The sequence below is a fragment of the Podarcis vaucheri genome (assembly GCF_965113315.1).
Source record: "Podarcis vaucheri genome assembly, chromosome: 12".
NCBI classification, from domain to species: Eukaryota; Metazoa; Chordata; class Lepidosauria; order Squamata; family Lacertidae; genus Podarcis; species Podarcis vaucheri.
This window is the reverse complement of record NC_138750.1, coordinates 44,150,675-44,178,587: the sequence shown is the minus strand read 5'-3', so window position 1 is coordinate 44,178,587 and position 27,913 is coordinate 44,150,675. Positions and strand designations below refer to the sequence as shown.

At 38.4% G+C, this 27,913-nt stretch overlaps 1 protein-coding gene across 1 annotated transcript in view; it reads left to right on the top strand.

The window, feature by feature from the left end:
* MPP7 (MAGUK p55 scaffold protein 7) overlaps positions 1 to 27,913 on the top strand; it is a 74,032-nt gene that overhangs the window by 45,093 nt on the left and 1,026 nt on the right. Inside the window, exons 6-17 of the mRNA XM_082193795.1 lie at positions 966 to 1,097; positions 2,837 to 2,918; positions 3,876 to 3,961; positions 4,462 to 4,536; positions 4,726 to 4,922; positions 5,425 to 5,489; positions 11,370 to 11,399; positions 17,495 to 17,665; positions 23,189 to 23,269; positions 24,872 to 24,965; positions 26,245 to 26,353; positions 26,911 to 27,054. Of these exons, the coding sequence (XP_082049921.1) occupies positions 966 to 1,097; positions 2,837 to 2,918; positions 3,876 to 3,961; positions 4,462 to 4,536; positions 4,726 to 4,922; positions 5,425 to 5,489; positions 11,370 to 11,399; positions 17,495 to 17,665; positions 23,189 to 23,269; positions 24,872 to 24,965; positions 26,245 to 26,353; positions 26,911 to 27,054 (1,266 nt within the window). The remainder of the gene's footprint in view (positions 1 to 965; positions 1,098 to 2,836; positions 2,919 to 3,875; positions 3,962 to 4,461; positions 4,537 to 4,725; positions 4,923 to 5,424; positions 5,490 to 11,369; positions 11,400 to 17,494; positions 17,666 to 23,188; positions 23,270 to 24,871; positions 24,966 to 26,244; positions 26,354 to 26,910; positions 27,055 to 27,913) is intronic.

Below are 27,913 nucleotides of genomic sequence, written 5' to 3'. Positions count from 1 at the left end.
AATTGTAGAGTTTGGAAGGGACAATAAGGGTCTTCTAGTCCAACCCCCTGCAGTGCTGGAATCTTTTGCCCAAAAGTGGGGCTTGAACCTATTACCATGAGATCAAGAGTCTCATGCTCTACCAACTGCATTATTCTTCTTTACAGATCTATGCATTGTGAAATGATAAATGATCAATGCTTTAATCTGAAAAATATTGTACCACATCTAGACATGGCAAGGCTTCTCAGTACTCATCTCCAGCTAGATCATGTCTAAGAATTTAGTTGAACATCAATATTTATATTTAGGTAGTATAGGAATTTGAATCATACCTCCTTTAAAGTTCTAAATATGGAACATGTTTATATTAATGAATCATACACATAGAATTGTAGCTAAAACAAAATAACTTTTCCAGAGCTGCCTGTGTGAATATGATCTTACTTTTAGATTGTGAAACTGGAAATGTAGAAGATTTTCCAATAGCATCCTCTGATGTAAAGACAAGTTGTAAGGTACACACAGTCTTTGTTCATGGAAATAAAATGAAAAGATTAAAGACTTCAGCTGCATGGGATAACTTCCTCTTTATTCATGCCTAAGGAATTTACAATTGTATTATAGTTTTGCCAACTTTAATAAAAGGTGTCCTCCAAACCAAATGAAGGACAAGATGTAACAAATATTCTTTTGCTCTCTCCCTGCTATATTCAAACATTTTCAGGGTGTGTTTCCACTTTCTTTTCAAATTGGTGTAGCTTACTCCAGTAGTAACTTAAGCAGACAAGTACTTCACTACTGTACTTTTCACACTTCCAGTTAAGAAAGAAAGTACTGTCCATAGGCTGAGACAAGAACGTAGCACCAGACAAATGGTCAGATGTGAGCCCTGCAATAGTAATAGCAAAACTGCATTAGTGGTAAACTTCCATTTTATCAAGGTCCAATTGTGAATTGGGGTTTTTTTTATATGATTTTTTCAGGCTTTGCTTTCTGTGCATGATACTGTTGCCCAAAAGAACTACGACCCAGTGCTGCCTCCCATGCCTGATGATATTGATGATGATGAAGACTCTGTGAAAATAATCAGGCTAGTGAAAAATAGAGAACCGCTGGTAAGTTTTATTTTTTTAAAAACCCAATAACAATAAAATCATACCTGGCACTCAAAAATATGAGCCAGTGTCATTGCACAGTTGTGCACAAATTATACACTAATAAGGGAGACTTTGAAATAACATTACTGCATGTTGGAGGAAAGGCTATGAGTGTCTCTTGGAGTGGGGTAGGAAATGTAGGAAAGTGATGAGGTGCTAATAAATATGAGTGGTGCACAAAATTTGTGCTCCATCATGACCAGCAACCTCTTCATTGACACTGAGCTGAACAGACGTATTGGTAAGGCAGCTACAGCAATGGCTTGCCTCTGCAAAAGGGTATGGGAAAATGTAATGCAATGGCTAATACCAAGATTAAGATTGACCATGCTTACATATTAAGCATGCTGCTTTATCGAAGTGAGATGTGGTCAACTTATACCCTTCCAGGAGCGATGCCTCAACACTTTCCACATACGCTTCATCAGGATGATTTTGGGCATCACATGGCAGGACAGAATCTCAGACAAAGGTGTACTCTCCCAAGCCCCAATTCCCATGATGTTCACACTTCTGTCTCAGTGATATCAACACTGGCTTGGCCATGACCACAGAATGGAAGATGGCAGGCTCCCAAGGATGTGCTTTATGGGGAGCTGGCTTCAGGCACCAGGACCATTGGCAGATCAGCTCCGCCATATAAAGATGTCTGCAAATGTGACATGAATGCTGGCAACTTTGACACTGCTGTGTGGGGGATCCCTTGCAGACAACTGCAGTGCCTGGAGACAGGCAGTCAGGTTGTGTATGCACAGCAGTGACTAGAGGAAAAATGACCGCTAGGCAATAGAAATTATTGCAGTTCAGAGAAATATTCCAGCAGCTAGGGGAAAGCACTTCAGCAAGGCTGGTGCTGGTTAGGTATATGGTCTGGGGAGAGAGGTGTGACCTGGGAAGAGTTCAGAAGGATATATAGGGAGGCCTGGAGGGCTGCATTGGGTCTCTGAACCTGATATTCCCCACCCCTGGTTTACTGGCTCTCTGGGCTGATAGGAGATCTGATTAGATTTAGATTACAAAGTTCAGTTTCCATTTCAACCCATCTCTATTGCCACAAATCACTGCAGAGAAAGCTTGGTGGTGGTAATTTGTAGTGTGAATGAAAGTAGTAATTCATTCCTGTAGGCTTCCACACCAGCCATCTCCTACATATGTCTTTGTTCATGCTGCTGCACTTGTCTTGTACCTGTTTTATAATTGTAAAAACAGTTACCGTAATGTAAGAAATATTCCACTTTTTAAAAACACTGAATCCTTCACCATGTGTTTTCCAAAGCAGTACTGAAATGTAGAATGGTTTTCAGGTCACTTAATTTTGCTTGGTGAAACTATCCAAGATTCCCCAAGACTCCTTAGTCCAAATAGTAATTACTGTGTTCTAAAGTGGGATGTTCTTTTAAGCACAGATAATGTGGGAGATGTGGAAAACTCCTCTGAATGTAGTCTTTTAGAACAAAAACAAAATCTAGACTTTTGCAGTCTTCTATATGTAGTGTTAATGTTTTCATTGTTCAGTACTCGAACACCTCACAAATACTTTAACACCCAGGGAATAGAGGGGTCCTGATAACTTCATTTGTAAAGACAGGAATCTCAAATATAGTTACCTTCCTCAAGTTACTGAAAGGTTGCTGGTAGAAAACTGTTCAGTGTAGCCCAGCATTAAATCATAATAATGTTTCAATTTATTTTTAAAGGGAGCTACTATTAAAAGGGATGAACAGACTGGAGCTGTTGTTGTGGCTCGAATAATGCGTGGAGGTGCTGCAGATAGAAGTGGTAAGAATGTTTAAAAGTGTGATTGCTGAGATGTGATAGCCAGCCTGGTGCTTCAAATGAATTCTAAATTGCTTGGTAAAAGTAGGTAATTGCATCCAGAAACCTTTTTGTGGTTTCTGCCATGTATATTATTTTAGATTATTGTGATAGGATCTCTGATAGGATTTTGGTATTATGGATGCAATTTAGCAGTTTGAAAATTATCTCATTAGTGAAATACATTTAGAAACTCAGCAAGAAGGAAGGTATCAAATCAGCCTCTCTGTATCACAGTTTCACAGTTGAGCACTTCTGTGCACTAAGCATTTATATGCTCTCCTGTAACAAAGGTTCTCTGGGCAGAAAGATTAAAAACAATCACATTACAATAAAACTATAGTAATATTAAAGTTAGGAATGCGGGTGGCGCTGTGGGTTAAACCACAGAGCCTAGGACTTGCCAATCAGAAGGACGGCGGTTCGAATCCCTGCGACGGGGTGAGCTCCCGTTGCTTGGTCCCTGCTCCTGCCAACCTAGCAGTTCGAAAGCACGTCAAAGTGCAAGTAGATAAATAGGTACCGCTTCAGCGGGAAGGTAAACGGCGTTTCCGTGTGCTGCTCTGGTTCACCAGAAGCAGCTTAGTCATGCTGGCCATGTGACCCGGAAACTGTACGCCGGCTCCCTCGGCCAATAAAGCGAGATGAGCGCTGCAACCCCAGAGTCGGTCATGACTGGACCTGGTGGTCAGGGGTCCCTTTACCTTTAATATTAAAGTAAACAACTACAAACACAATTCTTTTTTGCCTTCCCAAAGAGAGAGAGACAGAAAGACCTTGCTATAAAATTGCATTTGGGTAGAAGAGAAGTAGAAATCTGTTGTGCTTTGCGGAGTAGGAATGACCATGACTTGAAACAATGTTAGATATGCACAATTGTATTGAACTTTAAAATGGTTATTAAATAAATATGCTCCACAGGTCTCATTCATGTTGGCGATGAACTTAAGGAAGTTAATGGAATTCCTGTAGATGATAAAAAACCAGAAGAAATTATACAAATTCTGGTAGGTTACAAATGGAATAATTAAGGCAGTTGATGATGAGCTTAATGGGTTGCGTTACAACCCCCGGCACGTGATGGAGGCAGGAGCAAAGAACTCTGGGAGGCAGGCACAGTCCTCAGTTTTTTCCTCCTGCCTGACTTGGCCTTTCTTCTTGCATTGGTTATTTTTATATCCTTTATTTCTTGGTTCATTAACTCTTTGATAGATCAAGAGAGGCTATTCACTTATTTATTTTATGGTTTTGTTTTTTAAAATCCATAACAATTTATACACCACTTGATTGTAAACACTCTGTTAACAAACTTTTGCATAAATTATCAGAACGTGTCTGTTTTTAGGACAGAAGAGAATATCGTAGCACACCCTATTATAAAGAGGTACTAAGATGTTAATCACATCAAGTTAACTAGCACTACAAGTTGCATTAGCTCTACCTTCCTTATTGTTTTTCTTTAACTTGTACTGAATGCTTTAATAATTTGTTTTTCACATCCTTTTAGTCCCAGTCGCAAGGAGCCATTACATTTAAAATTATACCCAGTATCAAAGAAGAAACTGCATCTAAAGAAGGCAAGGTAAGAGGTCCTTTACTCAGAAAAAGGGACTTACTCAGATTGCTGGCTGAAATATATTTTGTACCCATATGTAAATGTGTTTTACAATTGTATTTTTACGCATGTTGTTTGTATGCCAATAAGCAATAAAAACGGAGACTGAGGGTTGTAATAAGACATTTAATTACTAATAAGGCCGTCTTCTTCCAGATCTTCATGAAAGCTCTGTTTGACTATGATCCCAGTGAGGATAAAGCAATTCCCTGTAAAGAAGCTGGACTTCCTTTCAGAAAAGGTGATATTCTTCAGATCATGAGCCAGGATGATGCAACTTGGTGGCAAGCCAAGCTTGAAGGTAATGCCAATCCCAGGGCAGGCTTAATTCCTTCAAAGCATTTCCAAGAAAGGTGAGCAGTTTCTGATTTCTCTGATACTTAAAATGTGATCAGTATATCTTTGATATAATTGTTATGCCTGCACTTATGGATTATAAGGTCAATCAACTTTCAAGTTTTGTCTTATGGTAAAATGTCTGAACTTCGTAAGTTGTTGCCCAAGTAGTTTGGTTTTCTTTATTTGTCTATTCACATTAATAATGACAAAACCTTATAGAATATTTGTGATCCACCTTGGAAAGGAAAAACATATGGAAAATAGTACATTGGTATCTGTATCTTTATTGATGTACTATGCATGAATAACAACTGCAGCTGTGTTTGGAGAACATAAAAAACCCTTCTAGGATTTAATTTCATAGACTTTGAGTAGACTGTATTGTTTAGGAAAATGTCTTCTAAAAATCAGATACTTTGGAAAAGACCGATATGGAGCGTTAATCTCAAAATAGCTATGAAAATTATAAAGAGTTTTGCTTCTCTCCCCCCCCCCTTCCCTCAAATCATTTTATAGGAGGCTTGCACTAAGAAGATCAGATGTACAGGTTCAGCCCTTGAAAGTTTCCAATAGAAAATCATGTAAGTCTGTTTAGAAATCATATTCCTTCATTCACACAAATATGGCTTGTATCAGCTCTTTTTAAGATATGGCGCTGGTATCTTAAGATATATCAGCAGGCCAGAACCTGTGATGCTGTAGGAATAGGATTTTCGTTAAAGAAAATGGTTTATCCCCGCTTCTGACATCAATACTTATGTAAAACCTATTCCCTACAGTGAATAAAATAATAAATATGCCAATCTCTAATTATTGGAAGGGCATTCTTAATGACTCACTGGGTATTTAAATACTACACAAAAGGGGACACATGTGAAGTCAGTGTTTTTTTCAGGCTCAACCACCTACTTTTGAAGCATAGTCCAACAATATCCGGAGGTTGTGTGAAGCTGCTTTGGAGTATGTTTTTAGAACATATCAATAAATATCATGCTGATATATGATCTGTTACCACTCATATGCTTATCAAATTTTCTGTCTGCTTTTCTTATTAGAACTGAATAGGACTTATAAGAAGTGGGTTTGATCCAAATTATGCAAAAACATTAAGGCATATGTTTTAAAATGTATCAAGAATATTCTAGCAAGTACTTTTTCTGTGTGCCTAATTAGAATTATATCAAAAGCAAATGATGTGAAAGCACAGTATCTCTCATCATGGACTAAAAATAGCATGTTTGAAGGTTTCAGAGTTCTAGTTTAAAAAAAAACACAGTAGTTCATTCTTCTATAGTACAAAGACAGTAACATTACTCTAAACCAAATCATTTTATTGGTGTACTTGAAGTTGGACAGCAAGATGATGAGCCACTTTCTGTGAGGTTTTTGAAAATTAATATAAAATGGTTGCATGGAATTGTGTGTGTGTGTTGCAGGTCAGGAGCATGGAGAAACAGTCATTTATATTTGTGAACTGGTTCTATTTCTGACATAGGATAGCACTGGACTACATTTGCATGAAATTGGTGACATTTGTTATATGGTGTAACTTATGCACGTGCCCTTAAACTTGTCATTCATTTGATGTAATATGTCTTCAAAAGAGAGCATGAACCATCAGTAATTAAAATCAGTTAGACTAATACTGGCCAAAACACCTTCTTTCCAACAGAACCATGATTTTTACCATGGTAGTTTGCTTTTATATTTAAGCTGTATCACATGTCTTCTCATTCATATGACTAATAATAATTTAATATTGTTAATCCATAATTAGCATTGTGTAATGGATAGGGTGGTTAATCTCTGAAAGACCTAGTTAAGTGTATAACCAAAATAAAATAGTAATTTTGATATTAAATATAAACTGAATTATATACTTTTTAAAATTTTCACTAAGTGTGAGAGAAGAAATATTTAATCACTGTCAAATATATTTATATAGTTCAATATCAATATCATGTGATTTAGTATGGTGTGCATTCAAGCAAGATGGAACCTATTTTATAATTTTGAGAATTAATTGTGCACAATTCAAATTTTTATGTGGCGCCCAAACACTGAAAGTAAAACTCATTTTGTCGAATTCTACACTGTAACTCCTTATACCACTATCTATTTTGTCAGCAAGCCAAACACATCTTCACTCTTCTTTCAAACCTAGTATTCTTCCTGACATTTAGTGAGGAGTCTTCCTCTAATAATCCCTACTATTGCAAGGACAGCAGACTTTGACCTCACTTTTTATGACTATTTGCAGTCCTAAATTATATAAAGTCAGTGTCATCTTGTCTTGGGTCACTTGCTGCTGTGGTGACATCATTAATACAGGCTTCATCTTTGCAGTCTGCTGTGTCATCAAACAGAAGAGTGCATTTGAAGAATTTCAGTATTTTTGCCTAAAAGTTATCCACTTAAAAAAATACATTAGCATTTTTTGTTTTTATACTTTCTCATGCAAATCTTTTTACATACTAATTTTGTTAAATATTTTCAGTATAGCTTGGAAATTCAATTGTATACCTTAAGATTTTTATACGTCCACGAAAATCTTAGTGATCCTGCTTATGATAGTTTGTCAATTGATGCTCATTTATAAAATGGAGCTGCTGTGCATTGTGATGCAGGCCAGTGACTGAACTGAATGTCTCCTGCTTTCCCCCAAATATACTGGATAGAGTCATGCATCTGTTATGCATAGCAAATGGCAAACATTTAGAACCTTGTCGCAAAGCAGTTGCATGTTCAACTAATAATAAAACAGATCCTTGATATAAATCATCAGTTGTGTTCCAATTTACATTCAAGTAATTTGTGTTACTTCATCAGCCCAGTTCTTTTGTCAGTTTCCTTTCTGTGCATCTTACAACTATATTTCTTTTGCTTAATTTTTTCTTTATCCATTCTAACCAAACTTGCCTTTCCATCTTAGAAAAATATATAAGAAAGTGGAACCACAATTATTCTTATTTGTAGTGTGGCATGCTCCTGTTCAGTACACACATGTACACAGCCTTTTTTCCTCCACCCCCAGTCAGCCAAGATTTTGTTTCAGTCACATTTTAGTAATTTTGTATTGTATATTGTTTTAAAATCTACTGTTTATTTTATTTTAATCTTGTCAAGTTGCTCATTGAGCATACTCAGTCTTCAGTGTGCTGTTTTGTAGTTTCTTGGCTATTTCCTTCCATAATGCCCCCCCCATCTCCATTTTGTGCTGTTTTAGCTGTATAAGGGCTTGATATCTAAGAACTGAGATGGCTAACAGTATTTATAATTTATGCCAAATATAAGTAGGCAACGTTATAGAACTGAAATGTTAGATACTTTGGTTCACATCAAAGTAGCAGGTACCCACATCGGTGACTAATAATAATGCAGCTTCATGGATTGCGCTCCATGCGGGAAGCTTTCTTGTTGATGTAGCCTCCAAAGGGGTCCAAGCATGGCAATGGAAATCTGGTCTCTCCTTGTGAATGCAAGGGGCTTTCATGGTAATGAGCTGGCCAAGTTTTGTGTTAACAGATCTCACACACTGCTCACTTCATAAATGCAACACCCTTAATAGTTCAGGTGGGAAAATTTATCCTCATTGAAAAAATAAATTCTGAAGGAGGCTTTTCTTTCCCAGTAAGTATTTGTCCTCTTCTTCATTTCTTTCTCAGCTAAGCAACTAAGCTCTTCCTGGGTTGGTTCAAAGAAGGCGGGCTATGACAAATTTAACAGGGCCTATAATTTAATTCTTTCTTAACAGCGCAATCCAAAGTGTTTGGATTTGGCAGATCTTGGGCTTTCTTGGCTGAGAAGATAATGGTATTGTTCTGTAAGAGCAACTCTCTCATAATACATTGTATCAGTTGTAAAGAGCACATATATGAACTATTATCAGTCCTTTGCCTCTTAAGAACGCATTCAAGTAGGCGTCCTGTCCTTTGTGATTGCAACTTCCTTGTATTGTAAAGGGATAAGAATCTGAATAACTACATGCATGTGCCCTTTAAAACTGATATGCATGTGTGTTGTGCCCTGATATCTGTATTTCATCAGAATCTACCTGTGTAAAGTAATGATGCTTGATCAAGGAGCAATAAAAGTGGTACTAGCAGAAGTTGTGTCTTTGGTGGGAGGGGAGACTTTGTTGGGCAAGCAGGCATAGAAATGAGCCCAAAGAAAGTTTGTTCTAGTGCATTGTAAGTTGGCTTTGGGATGTGTCTAATAAACTCGGGCAGGGGTGGGGAGCCTGTCGCCCCCATATGTCACTGAACTACAGCTCCCATCCTTCATGACCATTAGCCATACTGGCTAGGGCTGATGGGAATCAGAGTCCAGCAACATCTGGAGAACCTCAGGTTCCCTCCTTCTGGGCTCAGACAGAGCTTTCCAAACTGTGTGCCACGACACATTAGTGTGTCAGCTGCAATGTGTAGGTGTGTCACACAAACGCTCCCTGTGCTCTTATAAGGGGTTAGTTTAACCTCTGGTTTGCTAGTAAAACTGAATTACTACGTCTCAAAATGATGCATGTCTTTTTAGAAAGACATATGAAAAGTTTGGAAAGCTCTGGGCTAGAGGAAGTCTCTGGATGAAAGCAACAACCTGTAGACAACTTAACTTCAACTTAAGAGTGTAACCATTTCAAAATTATGATTGAAAACCCTGTGACTGTTACTTATGATGCTAAGCAGTACATGACTAGTTAATGTGTTGTTTTTTCATCCCAGGGCTGGTGCAAACCTTTCTGCCTCTTAAACAGTGTTAGGGGAACATAGCCTTTGCATATGCACCAAAAAACTTTACACATTTTGAAAGTGAGGTTCTGTCATTTCCCACTCCCAAAAAAGAAATTGGGGTACAGGCTTTTGCAGCAAAATGCTGAACGTGCCGTGCATCATACTTCTGCAAAATATGCTCTTAACCTGTTCTTTATATTACTCAGCTCTGTTTTTCCCATTTTATTATGTGCTGAATATAATGTAAATCATGTCTGCTTGTCTTTTGGCTGTTCTAAGCTGAGGAAACAGTTGAGTGTGGTAGGTGTTTCCCCTCCCTTTTATTCTTCCATTATGTCTTCAGTCCATATAATCACTTTGCATCCTATTTTTCCCCCTTTTGCGCTTCTCAGAGGAAATTGAAGGTACATGTACAAGTTTCCCTGCTGGGCTGCAAGTGATGGCTTAAAAACTAAGTATTCTAGGTCATCACTGACTTAGAGGCAATTAGAAAATAATCCATATAGATAGCAGTATATGTAGTCACAACAGCCAGTTGCTTTGTTGTTGCGGGAATTGTTGTTCCAGTCCTGAGAATTGTGGTAGTAGAAGACTGTGAACATGTTGCTTTCTGCACGTAGTTCCTACAGCACAGTACTGGCATGTGTGCATGAAGATTCCTGTGGGGTAAGGCACAGGGATCCACATGTGTTATCCCATTGTCAGATGTGGTTTCTTCCTTTGTATTTTTCCTTCTCACATAGCAGGAATTTTGGGGGCCCAACATAACAGATCTGCCTGTTTCTGCACATGGGTCAAGTATGCAGAACAGAAGTGAATGTGTGCTAAAACCTCTGAATGTTAGCAAAGTAACATAACTGAACAAAGCAGATATGTTAACACAAGACATTTCCATGGAGCTAAAGATGATGTCAGTCCTATTGCATGGCTCTAATAGATTATCCTTCTTAAATTCAAACTTTGACACTGAATAAAGTGGATCTTTTCCAGTCATTAGGGGTGCAATTTTGGAACACAGCTTGACAGATGCTTTACTACTGTGGTGTCAATCTTTGGGGGACTTTTCACTTACAGCATACAGTTGTAGCTCATTGATTTCTTTAGATAGGTTATCTATCTATCTATCTATCTATCTATCTATCTATCTATCTATCTGTATATACCCAAAAGCTGTAAAGTATTTTGTTAGACATTTGGTATATTAAAATAGGCACCAATACTATTTTATACCTAAGAAGTTATATTCATTAAAAATACCCTTTCTGTCCGATCCATTGAGCCAAATACAAAAACTCCTGATATTCTTTGTAGATTTCTTTACCTTTGTGTTTCAGCTGTTGTATTTTTTATCCTACATTAAAATATAAAGTAGAACACCTTTTAAAATCACTTCTTTATTTTCTGTCATGAATAAGGCAATAAAACAGTGAAAAGTTAAATATGCATGTTGCTGTACTCCAAAATCTCTTGCTCAACTTCAGAACAACACAGTGATTTATTTTTAAGCAGTGGCATATTGAAGGCTTTTTATGCTGTGCTTTCTGCAGTTGTCATTTTTAAGTAACTCTTCTTTTGCATTCATGGCTGGGCATCTAACTATTCTGCTTTATTTCTTGGCTTTTGTTCTGTACGCTTTTACACTTCATCCAGAGGAAGCTGAATGTGCTGGTCACAACAGTGGAGCCCACATAGGTGAGCAGTTGCTTACAAAAGACTCTCTTTCTTTCTCAGCTTTTTCCTGGATGGCTACAGAGTTTGCAGGTAATGGGCATCACTGCATGCTATGAATCTTCTAGATTAAAAAATGGCTCACTGGATTTGACACAAAGGATCTGCATCCTAACCGCAACATATGTTACTAACATTGAAATATAGAATGCATTGAAATGCTACCTTGAATATGAGGAAATAATTTACTTGGGCAGAATTTGCAAAGAAATTTAAATACTTGTTCTGGACAAAATGTTAGGCTGGCTATATTCCATCTGACTACATTATTTTTCTATCACAGTATTCTTCAATCTTGGGTCCCCAGATGATATTGAACTACAACTCCCATAAACTCTTATCATTGACTAAGCTGATAGGAATGGTGAAAGTTGTAACCTTGTGACTTAGTGTAGGGATAGCCATTGTGGTACCTGACACATGTTGTGGGCTACAATTTTCATCATCCCTGACCATTGGCCACTCTGACTTGAGTTGGTGGCTCCATAACATCTAGAGGGTACCACATTGGCTACTGCTGACTTATAGGGAAGTAAGTTAGTACTGTTGGATGGCTGAGATTACTTTCTTGTCAATGAGCCAAGTAATAATACCACGGACTGGCTCATCTTTGCTCACCTATTCTTGAAGTAGTTTACTGGGAATTCCTTAGAAGATGCTACACAAGAACCATTGTAAGTGGAACATACCATATTAGGTTTTCTTTATTCTTCAAGGAAGGGATGTGGGAAGAGGACACAAATTATTGGTAAGAATTGGCCCATATTGGGGTATAAAATGTGGTAGAATAGGGAAAGAGGTTGAGATCCTGGTGATGCAGGAACTACTCAGGGTAAATCAGCAGGACAAGAGTAGGTGGAAACTAATTGAGGGCATGCTACATAATTTATTAATATATCCATGTCACATGATTTATTAAAGGGGAAGGTGACACTGCAGATAGGTAGACTGGTAGAGAAGTTTGTCTGTAACCATGCTTCAAGATAGATTTTAGAAGCTGTGGTCTAAATCTGTATGCCTGACATTTGCATGCCACAGGAGGCCTACCAATCCAAACAGAATAGCTTTTACTGTTAAAGCCCTTGGGACCTCAGTAGCTGAATGATATTTTCTTCCCAGTTACATTTATCTGAGCCTTGAAATACAGTGGTACCTCTGGTTACGTACTTAATTCGTTCCGGAGGTCCGTTCTTAACCTGAAACTGTTCTTAACCTGAAGCACCACTTTAGCTAATGGGGCCTCCTGCTGCTGCGCTGCCTTTGTGCAATTTCTGTTCTCATCCTGAAGCAAAGTTCTTAACCTGAGATACTATTTCTGGGTTAGCGGAGTCTGTAACCTGAAGCGTATGTAACCTGAACATATGTAACCCGAGGTACCACTGTAATCATCTGAAACTCTTCTCCTAGTACCCCTTGCATACTGAGGTGCGGAGAGAATAGTTACAAGGGAAAAGGCCTTCTGGTTGTGGAATGCCAGAGACACCCATTTTAATGCCTTTCTGGTGCCAGGCAAAGAACTTTTTTTATTTTCCCAGGCATTTTAAAATTGATTATATTTATTAATTGAAATAATTAATTCTTTAATCTTTGCATGTTGCTGTGATTTTAGCATGGTCATTTTAGATCTGTGAAATTCATTTTGGGAGCTCTGTCTTACTGATTATTGCTGTGATTTCTAATCTTGTGGTCTCTGTTTTATGGTTGTTTTATTTACTTTAATGATTTCTTGTTTTGTTTAAATAGTTTTTGATCATTGACATCACTCAGGGAACTGCTGTCGGGAGACTGATGAATAATAGCAGTTCCACTGATGACATTCAAATTAGCAACTTTAATGCCAGACCTTGCTAGTTGATCTCTTCTGTTGAAATATATATTTTCTTTAACTTAGTATAATTGAGTAGGATGGATTATCAACTTTAACTCACACTTTTTGTCATACAGAATAAAAATGCATAACTAGGCAGTTATCATAAGATTATTCTGAGTAGTTCATGGGATGCGTGGAGATACGCCATAATTCATAGATAATGAGAGGGGGAGAAAACTCCATCACTACCTTGGCCTTCCTCTTACATACCTCTACCAGCAGGGCTCTCTGAGCCTCCATGTAGGTGATACTTACATACCCTGAGGTATCTGCAGTCAGCCTGTTCAGTTTGGTATCACTCTTGGCCCAGTATGTTCACTGATCTCCACAACCAGAATCTGAAGCAGGTTAGCAAGCGTTAGTTTAGAAGGGAACCTTGTGAGTGCCAATGCAGATGCACTCTAAGCTAAGGCTTGGAAGGATACTTTTGCTGGAAAGTTGGAGGAAGAAGGGGAGACCATTGGGTCACTCCCAGTTTCTTAACTGTGGATACAGGCTGGAAGTGTTATAGCTTCATTCGGTTTTCGTGAAATGTCATTTCTGGGATTCATAATGTGAAACTACAGTGGTATCAGACATACAGAATAAAAACTATTTAAAAGCCCTAGTCATATTTCAGGAATTGGGTGTACTGTTATAAGGTGGCCTCAGAAATGAACTTCCTACAGACTGGAGTTGTCCAGAAATAATTAACAATGTTTTTACTGTGCTAGTCAATGATATGGTGTTGGTTTAACAGAGAACTTGCTATTTGTCTATAATGTATGTCAAACTGTATTAAATTTGACACGCATATATCATTGTAGATTGTGAGCCTGTGGGCAGGGCTTTACCATTTAGGTCTAAATGATACCTACTTTTTGTGAGATGTTTGCTGTTGATACTTATTGGAAACAATGGCTTGTCTTTTTCTCTATATACATTGAAGACAAAGGGTTGTCTTCAATGTATATAGAGGGAAAAGTGCATACAATTTTGAAAAAGTGATTGGTATTAAATGGGCAGCAGTGAAGGACAGAAGTTGAACTAATTTTCATGTAGTTTAATGGTTCAAACCATGTAGTTAAACTATTTTGTTGGTAGTTAACTGTTTGCATACTATTAAAAACAATAATTGGTTTCACCCTTTTGGCGAAAACTATTTAAATAGCAATTTATTAACATACTTAAAAACTCTATAAACTCAATATAAATACCGGTTTTAGTCTCCAAGAAGAATGGTGTGAGCCATTACCAGAAGAGGGGGTGTTGCTCCCTTTTGTTTCTACAGCTAGTTGCTAGGAACATGTTCAGTGTGTAGCATTTCTAAAGTGGTTGATTGCACTTGGAATAGTCTAACACTTTAACCTGACCAGGAAGAGGGGATGAGCGTTAGGGCGGTGGAAGGTCCTGTTCAGTGTTTGCTAATTTGTTACAATCTAGTCTGACCATGAAATGGGATCAATGCAAAGGGTTCTGCACCCAGGAGCTGGCTTAATTTTCAGTGCCTTTCACTGATGATCTGTGGAACAAAACAGAGGGAAGTTTTTGCTTTCCCTCAAGTATGTACTTCTAGAGGGGAGCCTAAACCTTTTGAGCAGCAGCTATTCTTTTGTAGAGTAAGGAGGGCATTCAGATACCCTCCAGGAGTGCCTTTCCCACCAGCAGGAAACAGGGTTGGCTTGCAAAGTTGACTCCTCTATTGGAAGGAGCTACCAGGCTGCCATAAGCCCCATGGAACCAGTGAAGGCCTTATTTGGTGCCCCAGCTTTCATTTTTCGAAAGTACATGTCTCTACCCCTCCTAGGAAAAAAATATAATCAAAGTGTGCAGGTACCCTTCTAAGCACCAGTAATTTCTGTGAAATGATTAGCCAGTCAGTGAAGTGAGAGCTGTGATTGATAAGTGAGCTGTTTAGACACCAGGCAGTGGGAAAACCTGGGGCTCCAAATAGCTGCTGTCCCCCTTTAGTGCCCTTTTCCTGCTTCTGTCTTATATCCTAGTCTTTGGATCCACCCAGTTGCTGCTCTGTTTGCTTCACTTTGCTTCCTGCCATCCATATAGAGCAGCTGCTTCAGAAACTCTTTGAAAATGTGGGAGATGAAATCTGGGGGTCCTTCCCATTGCTGCTTTCTTTGTTTTGCTGCCTATTGGAATGTAGAGTGGATGGCTGCTTGATAGCTGCTTCAGTAGAATACTGGGGGGTGGGGGAAGGTTATGACAACCATTTGCTGTTTCTGCTGCATACTGTACAATGGTGGTTGTTCCAAAGTTGTTTGGGTGAGGGCAGTTCAGAGGCTTCATATTGATGGTGATAATAATTATCACATTTTTCCTGGTTCTTTTTTATGAGTGAGCAAGTGCATAAGTATTACTACTACTACTACTACTACTACTACTACTACTACTACCACTACCACTACCACCATCACCTTTTCCCTGCTTGTTCTCAAGTGTTGTTGTTTTGCCAGGGGTGGGACATTTCCAAAGAATCATTCTCATCATCAGCTTTTCCTCTTGCCTGGCACACATCAAGGATTGTTCCCAAGTTGTTTGGGAAAGGGAGTGCTCAGTGCAAATGCAGAAAAACTATTACTGCCATCTCTTCATACACCCCTTATTTCAACAGCTACTCTGATGAGTTTTTTAAATGACTTTCCTTTGCATTTTCCTTGCATTTCTATTTGCTGTTGATATTGTTGTTTATTAAATTTGTATACCACCCTTCAACTGACAATCACAGCTTTACATTTTTGCCTATTCAGGTGTACGGCTGGCTGTAGTGATTCAGGATTCTTCCTGCATTCAGTTATCTTTTAATTTCTAGCTCTGATCTACAGCAGCACATCAGAAGTATTGTATTCTCTGGCAGATCAGCATGCTGGGATGCAGTTGTGACTGGAGTTCAGGGTGGGAGTGATAGAATTCTTAGATGTTTATCTGTGTAACTCATTCATTTAAGGGACAAGACATTCCTGTGGTTCTATTAAAAGCAGTCACTATTGACTCTGAGCACTACCATTTTGTCTCACTGCTGCTCCCATGGTGTTTATGAAGGTTCTGGTCATACCAATAGTGCACCAGAGGATGCAAAGTATTGAAACATAAAGAAGTATCAAGTGGCTTGAATTAAAGGTGATCATACTGATACATTGGGCTTTTCTAGGCAACATAAAGGCAAGCAGATCTTGGTAAGGACAAGCAACAACTCAGTGAAGATCTGTCTCAGCAGGCAAGGAGGCATGAGATCTATTTCCCATCATAAGAAGCCTGTCCTGGATTGCTCAGAGTAGAACATCTGACTCAAGTGACAAACACAACTGTAGACTGGCTGAGCTATGTTGTTTAATATATTGACTGTTTCTCCCCGTAATTATATTTTATCTTATGCCCCATTTAATGATGTATGTGTTATCAGAACAAAGCATATTGGTGTTGCAATGATTAAAATTGATTTTTAATGTAATTCAAGACTGTGAAGCTACTAATAGGCATAGCTGTCAGCGTTTCCCTTTTTTAAAGGGGAAATTCCCTTATTCCGAATAGGATTCCTTGCAAGAAAAGGGGAAAGTTGACAGCTATGACTAATAGGTTTTTAGAAACATTCATCGCTGTTGTTGACTTACTTTGAACCAGTGTGGATGTCAAATATATGATCTCAGCTGGGAACATATTTAGAGAAAGAATGAGTGTCTTCTGTTGATTCTGCATGCACTTTTTAAAATGATCAGTATCTGGGAGTTAGGGTAATTATCAGTATTTTGCGGGTAGGGATATCAGCAAATTTTGCAAGTCTGTATTACAAATGTGACATTTCCTCATATTTCTGTTCTCAGTGCTTAACAGAGATCTAGCCTGCTATAGCAATATGATGTTTTTGTTTTTTTAAAAAATACATCATTCCTAATTTTCACCAGCAACCCATACACTTTGAAATTGGCACCTTTTGAATAAAAATAATTTGGTAATGTGATTAGGCCACAATCCTATCTAAAAACATAGGGGAACTTCAAAAGTAAACACAAAACAATGGAGATTAAAAAGATGTCAAATTTCACCCCATATGGCTCCCATATGCTCTTGCATGAGCCTAATCAAATATATATGGAAAACAATTTGGACTTTGAATTTGGTCCTTCAAGATATAAGGAAGAAAAATTACTAAGTAACAAAAGTAACAGGTGCCCATATGAAGGAGCGTTTATTGCAGATGGGCTACTGGCTAGGCTGATGACAGTAACCCCTGCTTCTGCTTTTTTTTAAAATCTCGTAACTACAGCTGGTTTCAGGAGGAGTTTTCGCCTCAGCAGAAAAGATAGAAAAACAAACAAGACTATGTATGAATGCAAGAAGAGTGATCAGTACGATACAGCAGATGTCCCAACTTACGAAGAAGTAGCAAAGTATAGACGACAGCCCAATGAGAAATACAGACTTGTTGTCTTGGTTGGTAAGTTTTAATTATTTGAATTAGGAACCTAGGTTGTTTAAATAAAGACTAAACTGTTTTGTGTTTCGTGTTATCTTTTTGGACTTTAAAAATCATATGCCAAAGCAACCTGAAATGTTCAAGAGTCTCAAGAGGCTCATGTGGAAGCAGGTGTTTCCTGAGGTCTGTATATTCAAGTATATTTATAAGGAACCACAAGGGCAGGCAGGTACTGTACAAAGATAAAAATGTACATTAGTTGCTCTTTTGCCTCTGGCCTCATCCACCACTGGCATGTAACCCTCAGAAAGCTGATAGCTGAAAAGTTCAGAGGTGCCCCAGCACAATGGCAGCTAGAACATGTGTCTATATGCATATCTGAGAACAGTAAGCATCCAGCATGAAAGTCTCATGGACTAGCCATATTGACCAGATTGCATGAATATTCATCATATTTATCCTGGGCCTGAAAGCAAGAAGGATATGAGAAGGCTCTCCTCAGTATGTGAGGCCCAGAAGGAGAGAGAGTGAACTTCTGTCTTTACAGCTTCCATCATTCTTTTTCCTGGCCTGACAGCCTGTGCATTCACCTGCTGAAAAGATGATTTTCATCCCTTTTCAGTCACATACATTGTTTTCCCACATGGAAAAGCTTATAGCCTTTCTGTAAAGTTTCTCTCCCTATCATGCAGTCTAGTCTAGCATCTTGTTCTCACAGTGGCCAACCACATTACCTATGGGGAGCCCACAAGCAAGACATGAGTGCAATAGCACTCTCCCAAGTCGTAATTCCTGCCAAATGGTATTCAGGTCATAGTCAACAAATAGTCAACTTGTATTCATAGTCAACAAATGCCTTGAGATGGTTCACAATACATTTATTTAGCTAGCTCGCTTGCTCCCCTTTTCCTGTGCTCTTAAATCTCATCACACTGTAGGGATAGCTAATCACAAGCAGATCTGCAGTCATGGTGCAAGATATTATTATTATTATTATTATTATTATTATTATTATTATTATTATTTTATTTTATTATTATTATTAAGTGTTTGACACATAGCCACAGCAGATTTCATCAGTTTTGCTTCCGTTTGCTTTAGAGTGCCATTCTATTTGACTCCAGAGTTTTATTATTTGCCAGTAGCCAATAAAAAATACCCACTATTACATCAATTATGAAGCTAATGAACATAACTATGAAGCAATCAATATACCAAACACTATTTGCTAATGTGTTACATAAACAAGCTACCCTTTTCTTCCAAACAGATTCCTAGTCTTCCTTAACTGTGTTTTATCAAAAATAAGTGTGGCCAATGTAGACTAGTAGCTGACTCTAGTTGCAGGGTAGCCCAAGCAGTGTTCTGTTCTGTTCTTGAGTTGGGTGATTCCTATATTACCTCAGCAGTTAATTCCAGCATATGCTCAAGACTGGTCACTTGCAGAAACTTAAGATATGGTCCAGAACATAAATTAGGATGGGGTTATGGTCTTTGAATCTAGTCAGCAATCTCAGCACTTGATAACCAATTTAGAGATCTTACAAAAGCCTTTTAGAAATATTTTCCAATATACTCCATTTACAATCCAACAATTATAAATTGTTCTTGTACTTGTTGCACTACATTTTAGTTTCTTTTGCAGTAGTGTATAGGCCAATGTTTCATTAGCAGATTTTCTTCCATTATAAAAAGTTGCAGACCAGAAGAAATATGACCCTCTATCAGGGACTGTTATGAACTGTAGAACTGCTGTTTTTATATAGCTCATATCCAAGGGAACACTTAAAATCAGTTTTTAATAAACAGCTTTGTCATTCTCTAACGCAGAAGTTCAGGCACCTACTACTGTGAGCGAGAGATTGTGGGTTCTACACAGCAAGTAATAACATGCTTGAGTTGATTTTACACCTATATCAACAGAGTTCTGTGAAATGTGTGATAAGTAGACTTTTTATAACAAATCACATATGCTGGCTCTGAGGGATATCTAGAAATTTCGTTTTATTTTGGTGGTACTAAATCAAGTGAAGAAAGTGTGCTTTTACAGTAACAAAAGCAGCTCACAAATTTATTGCAGACTTCAGTAATTTTGATGTTTTTCTCTTGGTATTAGAAGCAGCATAAGTCTGGCCAATATCATAAAAATGTCTTGGGTAAAATGTGGAAAAACTGGCACTGTTAATATAGGTACAGTAGAAATGATCAGATTTAAAAGCTTTGGACATGCTAGTAGCTGCATCCAATACGATGTGTGAAATACAATTTTGATGTTAGTGCCAGGAAATACAAGGACAAATAATTAAATTTTCACATAATTGGTTGTGGCAAAAATGTTCAGTTATAGTAACTGAAAACACAATTTATTATTGGAGTCTATTTAAAAAATAATTGGCTGCCAAGTAGATGTTTCACTTAAACTTACTTTAAATAAATGAATTCTAATTCACAGAATATAAACTCGATGTAGAGTTTAGACTATCACTGTTTTGGGATGCGATTCTCCTTTCTATCTAATCCCAGCTCCCGCACATTTGCTGCCATCTGCCTTTTTCCTCTCTCTTCTACCTAGCAGGCCGAGATGGAGGCTCTAACCAGTTTTGGTTCACCCCAGTAGATAATTTGGATAGTGAATGCTTATTTAGCTGCATTCTAGTCCCTAAAATAAAAGTAGCCACTGTTTGTAGGTAAGTGGGCCCTGAGCTATGGGGTGGTGTGTTAACCCACTGGAGAAAGCACAAGTCTTGAGCTTGAGACTCTTAATCTCAAGGTTGTGGGTTTGAGCCCCATGTTGGACAAAAGATTCCTGCATTGCTGGGGGTTGGGCTAGGTGACCCTTGTGGTCCCTTCCAACTCTAGAAGTCTGTGATTCCATGACTGATTAACTGTTAGGAGTATTGATATTCAGAAGGGCATTGGAACTGATCAGCTGACAAAATAAAGCGAATGCTAGCAGGAATGGTGCTTTGTCTAAGAGACAAGCAGAACTCCAAATGCTGCAGGTCTGAATTTAACATTACTGTACATATCCTGGCTGACATTTGCTCCAGCACATAATGATGAGCTGTGATCTCCCCTCCTCATTGCAGGGAATCAGGGAATCAGAAGGAGTATGATGGCAGATTAGGCAGAATATGGATCACCAGTATTAGATTTACAGTAAGAGGGCTTCCCCCAGCTTGCAAACATCTTGCTCTAGTTGCACCTTGGATATAAACCATAAAATGATATCTCCTCAACAACTATGGAACAAAAGGGGCAAAAGTAATTATTTAAACCTAGTAATGGTGTTTGTGGTAGGCAGCTGGAAATTTTTAATACACAAGTGGGGTACACAGGGAAGGCTGAAATTAACCCCTTAACACTCATTTCCTTTCTGGGAAATGTGTCGCTTGATACTTCAGTGCAAAGGTTTAATCTTGGCGTGTTAGGAAAGATGACCAGTTTGTACAAGAAAAGCATCCATTTGGGTAAGATATTCTGCAGAATGTCAGGGAAAAAAGCAGATGAATTTATTTGGGTTATTTTAAATTCTAATATCATAGTCCTGTGGTCCCCGTATGTCACTTTATCCTTAGGTAAGGGAGAAGTTGGAGCAGGAACCAGCAAGCCACTCCAGTATCCCTGCCAAGAAAACTCCATGGACAAAGACAACAGGCATATGTGCCTGGCGTTCTCTTGTCCATGGAGTCACGAAGAGTCAGACACGACTAAACGACTAAACAACAACAAAAAGGGAGAAGTAGGAAATTGTGTAGAATACCTTAATAGAGGATCCTGATTCAGAGTAGTGGGGGGAGGAGTCTGAAGTGGACCTTTACATGAAATGTTAAAATGATTGAACCAACTAGTTGTTTAAATATTATGGCTTGTATCCTAATTTTGGGGTCTGTGAATGGAAGGAAAGTTGGAATCATGGGAGCAGTTCTTCTGTATGCTCAACTCTTTCTGTGAAGCAAAAAATGAAGCAAAAAAGTTTGTATACAAGCCAATAAATTTTACTGAGTTTTATTTCAGATATAGCTGTTCAAACCAAAAATAAAATTAGATGAAGTAAGCTGTTGCAGATGCCTTGCCATGGTTGCTGATCATCTAGATACTCAAAGCACTGAAGACTGTTAATATAGCGTTGATTCAGTTAAAATTTCTGAAATGGCTGGGTTTCAAGGCAAAACAATACAGCAGAACAACAAAACAAGACAACAGTCATTTTCAAACACCTTGAATGTTTCAAAAACCTTGTGAGGAAGACCATGAATAAGTGGAAATCAAATATGTTTTCATAGCTGTGCAGAGCTTTGATACTACCTTTCTAGAAGGCTTTATTCCTAGTGCTCATGAAAAATCCGTTTTCAACCTACCAGTAACCATTCCATTTCCATAGAGATAAGATTGTAATTTACTTTCATATAAGTCACTGTTGTCTGGAGGTGCATAATTGTAAGAATGGTAATACAAGAACAAAAATCTAATGCTGATAGTTTCACAGTCATTTTAAATTTTCAGACTGCGCCAACAAATTTTGTTTACATTTTAGGCATTCATCTACAGTAATAAATTATAGTTCATGCAAAGCAAAGATGAAACTTGCCATGCCATTTCTTGCTTAAGTGCACATGGTGTAAATTCAGCAACAGCTTGGCTTTTCTGGAAAATCTATGGTTTGGAAATAATGAAAAGTATTTGGCCTTCATTAGTACTTCTTTACTGCACATATGGGTTGGGGTGCAACTAGTCAAATCTGAATATTTAATAACTGTGATGGGTCTGAATATATTAAACTATTCAGAATATTTATAAATGGCTCACACTCATAATCTGGAGCTGAGAAGAGAAACGCTAATCACTTAAGTGTCTCTTTCAGCTTTTCCATCTATGCAGAGAATGGGCTAAACATAATACACCAGGCTTCCTCAACCTTGGCCCTCCAGATGTTTTTTGGCCTACAACTCCCATGATCCCTAGCTAGCAGGACCAGTGGTCAGGGATTATGGGAATTGTAGTCTCAAAACATCTGTAGGGTTGAGTTTGAGGAAGCCTGAAATACACCTTTCAATTTTGTGTGTCTTGAGAAAGCGAAGAAGATGAAACAAAGTCACATGAAATTGCTGCCTGTATTCAAGGTACAGTGGATCCTAAATATGTTGGTGGGATGATGGATATCCAGTCATGATTCTTGGGTATCTCCAATAATCTCTGCTCTGTCAGATTCATATTTTTGTATATTTAGTAACTGTGTGTGTATCATTCTTCAACAAAACTGGCAGTGGGTTGTTCATTTTCCAGGAAATGTAGAACTGCAGTTCCTGAAGCCCACAGGTCACAAGAATGAACAACCTGCTGCCTATTTTGCCAGATTATGATATACACAGAGAGTTACTTGATGTAAGGGCAATCTCTTTATCTCTGCCTAGAGAATGCGGATGGTGCTGAAGTTACACATCTTGTTCTGGCCTTGTGTCTTTTAAATCTCACATCATAAGGTGTTGCATGTTCAAAATAGTAATCGAAGGATAATTGATTACAATGCATTTTAACTTTCAGGGCCTGTGGGTGTAGGATTGAATGAACTTAAACGGAAATTGTTGATCAGTGATACTCAGCATTATGGTGTAACCGTGCCACGTAAGTGACAATCAGTTCTGTATAAAGCAGTGGAGTAGCGTGGGTTGTCAGCACCCGGGGCAAGGCAAGTAATTTGCGCCCCCTAACCCGTGGATTTGCGCCCCCTAACCCCCAGGTGTTAGGGCCGGCCCCCCTGGTATACGCCACTGGTATAAAGTTCAGTTTTACTTAATCTGGCATAAGGTGAACATGTTTGAACATATAGGGTATGCCTTTTAGGAGTGCTCCCCTTGAATAAGAATGTAAAGGCTGTGCTTTTTTCTTGCTGTCGCTAAACACTTTAGAACATAAAAGCTCTCACTTAAAATCTCTGTGAGAGATGGGGTAGGTACTCTTCCAGCATTGTGGAGCTTTGTCCAACCTGTAGAGGTTGTGCCACAAATGGCACAGAGAGGAGGGATTTGTGGCCCTACTGGACAGAATTGGAGTGGCCCAGGGGCCTGTTATGCCATAGTCGGGTTTGCACTCCCATCTGCACCTTTAATGCTGACTTGGTGCTTCCACATCACTTCCCAACTTGCTAGAATAGAGGCAAAACCATTCCAAGGGATGACTAGAACTGATCCATATTTGATATTTTTGCTGTGTTAACAAATTTGAGCAAGCCACCCATTTGCTGAGTGTTGATGCAGCTGACTGACAGGAATGAGTACTTTAATTATCTTAGGGGTAGGAAGGGAGCATGCAGGCTTAAGGCTCAAAACAAGCCTTGTTGCATCTGAGCAAGGCCTGAATCTGCTCTAAGTGTTGAGAAAATCGAAAATAAAGTTATCTATAGCGACAAATGAAACACTGAATTCAGTAGCGCAGGAAGTAAATAAGGAACTATTGAAGCAGGGATTAAAGCACTTGTTTTCAATATAACTTGAAAGCTTATTGAAACACTCACAAAATTTTATGAATGAAATGTGTGTGGTACAGCACATGTGTAATACCAATGCTTTAATGCTTTTTTATTGGGTATATTGGGTATATTGCTCAGATATTACAAAAAGGAATAAACAGTATTGGCACTAAGTTTTGCAAGCGTTCTAATTTTTAGGATGTAGTTTTTTCATGAATTGCAACAAAGATATCAACTTGAAGGATGTCCAAAAACTGAATTAATTCTGTGCCATGAGATCAATAATGGTTCTTGGACACACATGCTTTCTCATATGTCCTTCTGAATATTGAAACCACTAGAGAAAGGAGATTTGATATCCTGGGTTGCTTTCAAAAACTCTGGGAACACTTCTGTATGTTATGAAGGGAACACGAATGAGGAGAGAATGCATGGAACCTAAGCCAATTCCTGATCTTTGTCAGAGGAGGGAGGAGCTATTGTGTTATATTCCCCCCTCCACTCACATTGCAACAGTGTCTTGGTAATTAACATTAAGCTGATAGCATGAGACTCTTAATCTCAGGGTCATGGGTTTGAGCTCCATGTTGTGCAAAAGATTCTTGTATTGCCAGGGGGTTGGACTAGATGACCCTCGTGGTCCCTTCCAGCTCTACAATTCTATGATTCTGTGATCAAACAGAAAAGACTTCTGTTGTTTTTCTGGTTTTGTTTGTTCATTTGTAAACTGTTTCTTATTTCTTTCCCAATAAAACCAGACACAACAAGACCAAGAAGAAGCCAAGAAAGTGATGGCGTTGAGTACATTTTTATTTCCAAGCACTTGTTTGAGACAGATGTACAGAACAACAAGTATGTGGGAAAGCAAGAACTTTTGTCATAACAATGGTTTTTTGTCAGTTTGTGGCTAGACAAATGGAAGGTGCCTCCTCTTCTAAATATTCAGATCAGAACAAACTTGATTTGAATAGGGGGGGCATCAATGTGTATTCAGAGTCTCTTAAATATCTGCTTACTTCCCTGCCTGTAATCTGTTGGCTTGCCTGAACCACTTATTTGCTCATTAACTGACAACTGCTGACCACTAATGGAAAAAATTAATTACCACTAATGGGAATAATACAATTACATATACTGTTGCCCTCAACTATGATTATAATCCATATGAACACAGTAGCAGTTCTAGACAGCAGATCTCCTGTTCTGGGTTTGAGACCTCTTCTGAAATGTCCAGGACAGATGTCAGAAGTTTTAACTCTTTTTATTAACTTCAAAGGTGACTTCTGTATACAGCACCAGCAAAGTCCTGCTCCTGTGCTGAGGGTATGGGTGGGAGGAAGAGGGAAGGGCCTCACTGACTCTCGTTTGCAAACTTGTTCAGTATTAAGCTGATGCAGTGTTACATAAGATAATGTTATACTCCCCCCCAAAAAAACATTTTGTATTCTTTCTATATAAGAAGTTACATTGAACAATTGGACTAGATGACACTCATGGTCCCTTCCAACTCTATTATTCTATAATTCTATTATTCTATTTATTTGTGTGATAAAACAGGTCAGATGTGGAAACAGTTGTGGAAACAGCGTTCAATAATCTATTGTTTAGATTATGCACGTTTGTACTTCATTAGTTTCAAATGAGGATGATAAAAAAAACTTTAGCGGGCTATTTGTTCTCTAGGTCTTTTCTCTGTGTCAGTGAAATAAAAGCAGGTTTACTGTGTGTGTGTATGTGCAGTGGTACCTTGGTTTACGAACTTAATCTGTTCTGGAAGTCTGTTCTTAAACCAAAATGTTCTTATACCAAGGTGTGCTTTCCCATAGCAGCGGGGACTCAATTTACAAATGAAACACACTCAACCGGAAGCAGAACATGTTCTGCTTCCAAGGCAAAGTTCACAACCAAAACACCTCCTTCTGGATTTGCAGCATTCTTAATCCAAGTTGTTCATAAACTAAGCTGTTCTTAAACCAATGTACCACTGTATATATATAATCTCAAAGCAAAAAAATCTGTAATAGACTCTCACATAGAAGTGAAAAGAACTGGATTGTGTGAATCATCTCTGTATAATGCTACGTTTGGGGAGTCTTTAAAGGAAACATTCAATAATGTTTTTCAATTACAGGTTTATTGAATATGGGGAATATAAAAACAATTACTATGGAACCAGCATAGATTCAGTTAGATCTGTTCTGGCTAAAAATAAAGTTTGTTTGTTGGATGTACAACCTCATGTAAGTAAACGACAACATTTTGTTTTTCTGTTGGTAACTGAATGCTGATTTGCATTGCTTTGTAGAAACAAATAAGATACTTTAGGCGGGTAAGAGCTGAAATGTGAAATCTTATGTTCTACCGGCCACCTTGGGACTGAACTGCTAGTAGAGGGGAATATGGACCTGGGTACTAAAAGACTAGCTGCTTACCACTTTAACTATGAAAACAGATTTATTTTTTGCTAAATTATTCTAACTTGAGAACTTTTACCTGCCTGTTCAGAACTGGACTCATTCACATACACTCCTATATAATGGAACTAGAATACATGACCAACATGACTGATACTTCAGGAAATACTATGGAGGATCTTTCTGAATGAACGATTGTAAATTACTCTGCACAATTAAAATGCTATATAAATTATGCTTAATAGCAGCAGCTCTGGGGGATGAGGGAGAAAAATATAGAGAAGTGCCAGATGGAAACTGGAGAGTGCCAGGTGACTTGCCTTACTCAAAGTAAATAAATTTTGAAACAAGCTGCTCATAACTTAGCATTTTCTTCCCTCCAGACAGTAAAGCATTTAAGGACATTAGAATTTAAACCGTTTGTCATCTTTATAAAACCTCCTTCAATTGAGCGTTTGCGAGAAACGAGAAAAAATGCCAAGATAATTTCAAGCAAGGATGAAAAAGGTGCTGCCAAGCCTTTTCAAGTAAGTAACTTCTGCGTTCCTGCAAATATGACAAGGTGCCAGGGGGGCTGTGTCTGTCAGTGAAGGTGACTACACACCCTTGTTCACCGTGCACATAATATTTTTTCAGCATATCATTTTTTTAAGTATTGGAAACAGAATCAGAGAGGCCAATCACTTCCAGAACCACCACCTCCCTCTCTCTTCTCCCTTCATTTCATGTTCTTATTGCCTGTCCTTTAGGCAGAGACAGAAACAGTGTCACACCTAACATGTTAGGGATGGAGGCAGTTACTGTATTTTTCCGTGTATAAGACTAGGGTTTTTTACCCTCCCCAAAAAAAGGTTTAAAATTGGGGCTCATCTTATGCACGGTTAGTGCTGAGGGGTGTTTTCTTAATTTGGAGCCCCCCCCAAATAGGGGTGTCTTATACATGGGGGTGTCTTATACACAGGAAAATACGATATGTCCCCTCTCCTCCAGCATTCTTTTCAGCTGCCACTGCAAGATGAGTGAGTCACAAGTCTGGCCAATTATAATTGTATCAGGTTTCTGTAGATTTAGCTCTAGTTTCACTCCAGATATGCACCTAAACTATAGGAATATGTATGGGTGACAAGGAAAGGCAAAGGTGGTTTAATAAACGTATTGATGCACAGCCTCCGTGTCCGGCAATATCATGTGAATGCAAGCAAGAATGTCTCTCAGGATTGAATCCTGTGGAGGTTGTTGGAACAGTGTAAATGCCTAGCAAGGATGCAAACTGTGGATATTGTCAGTTTGTTTCTGACAAAATTGTTGTAAATGTTGTTTTTTTAAAAAATAAATACATGAATTTGGAATAATCAGGCTAGTGAGACTTCACAAGACTATTAAATA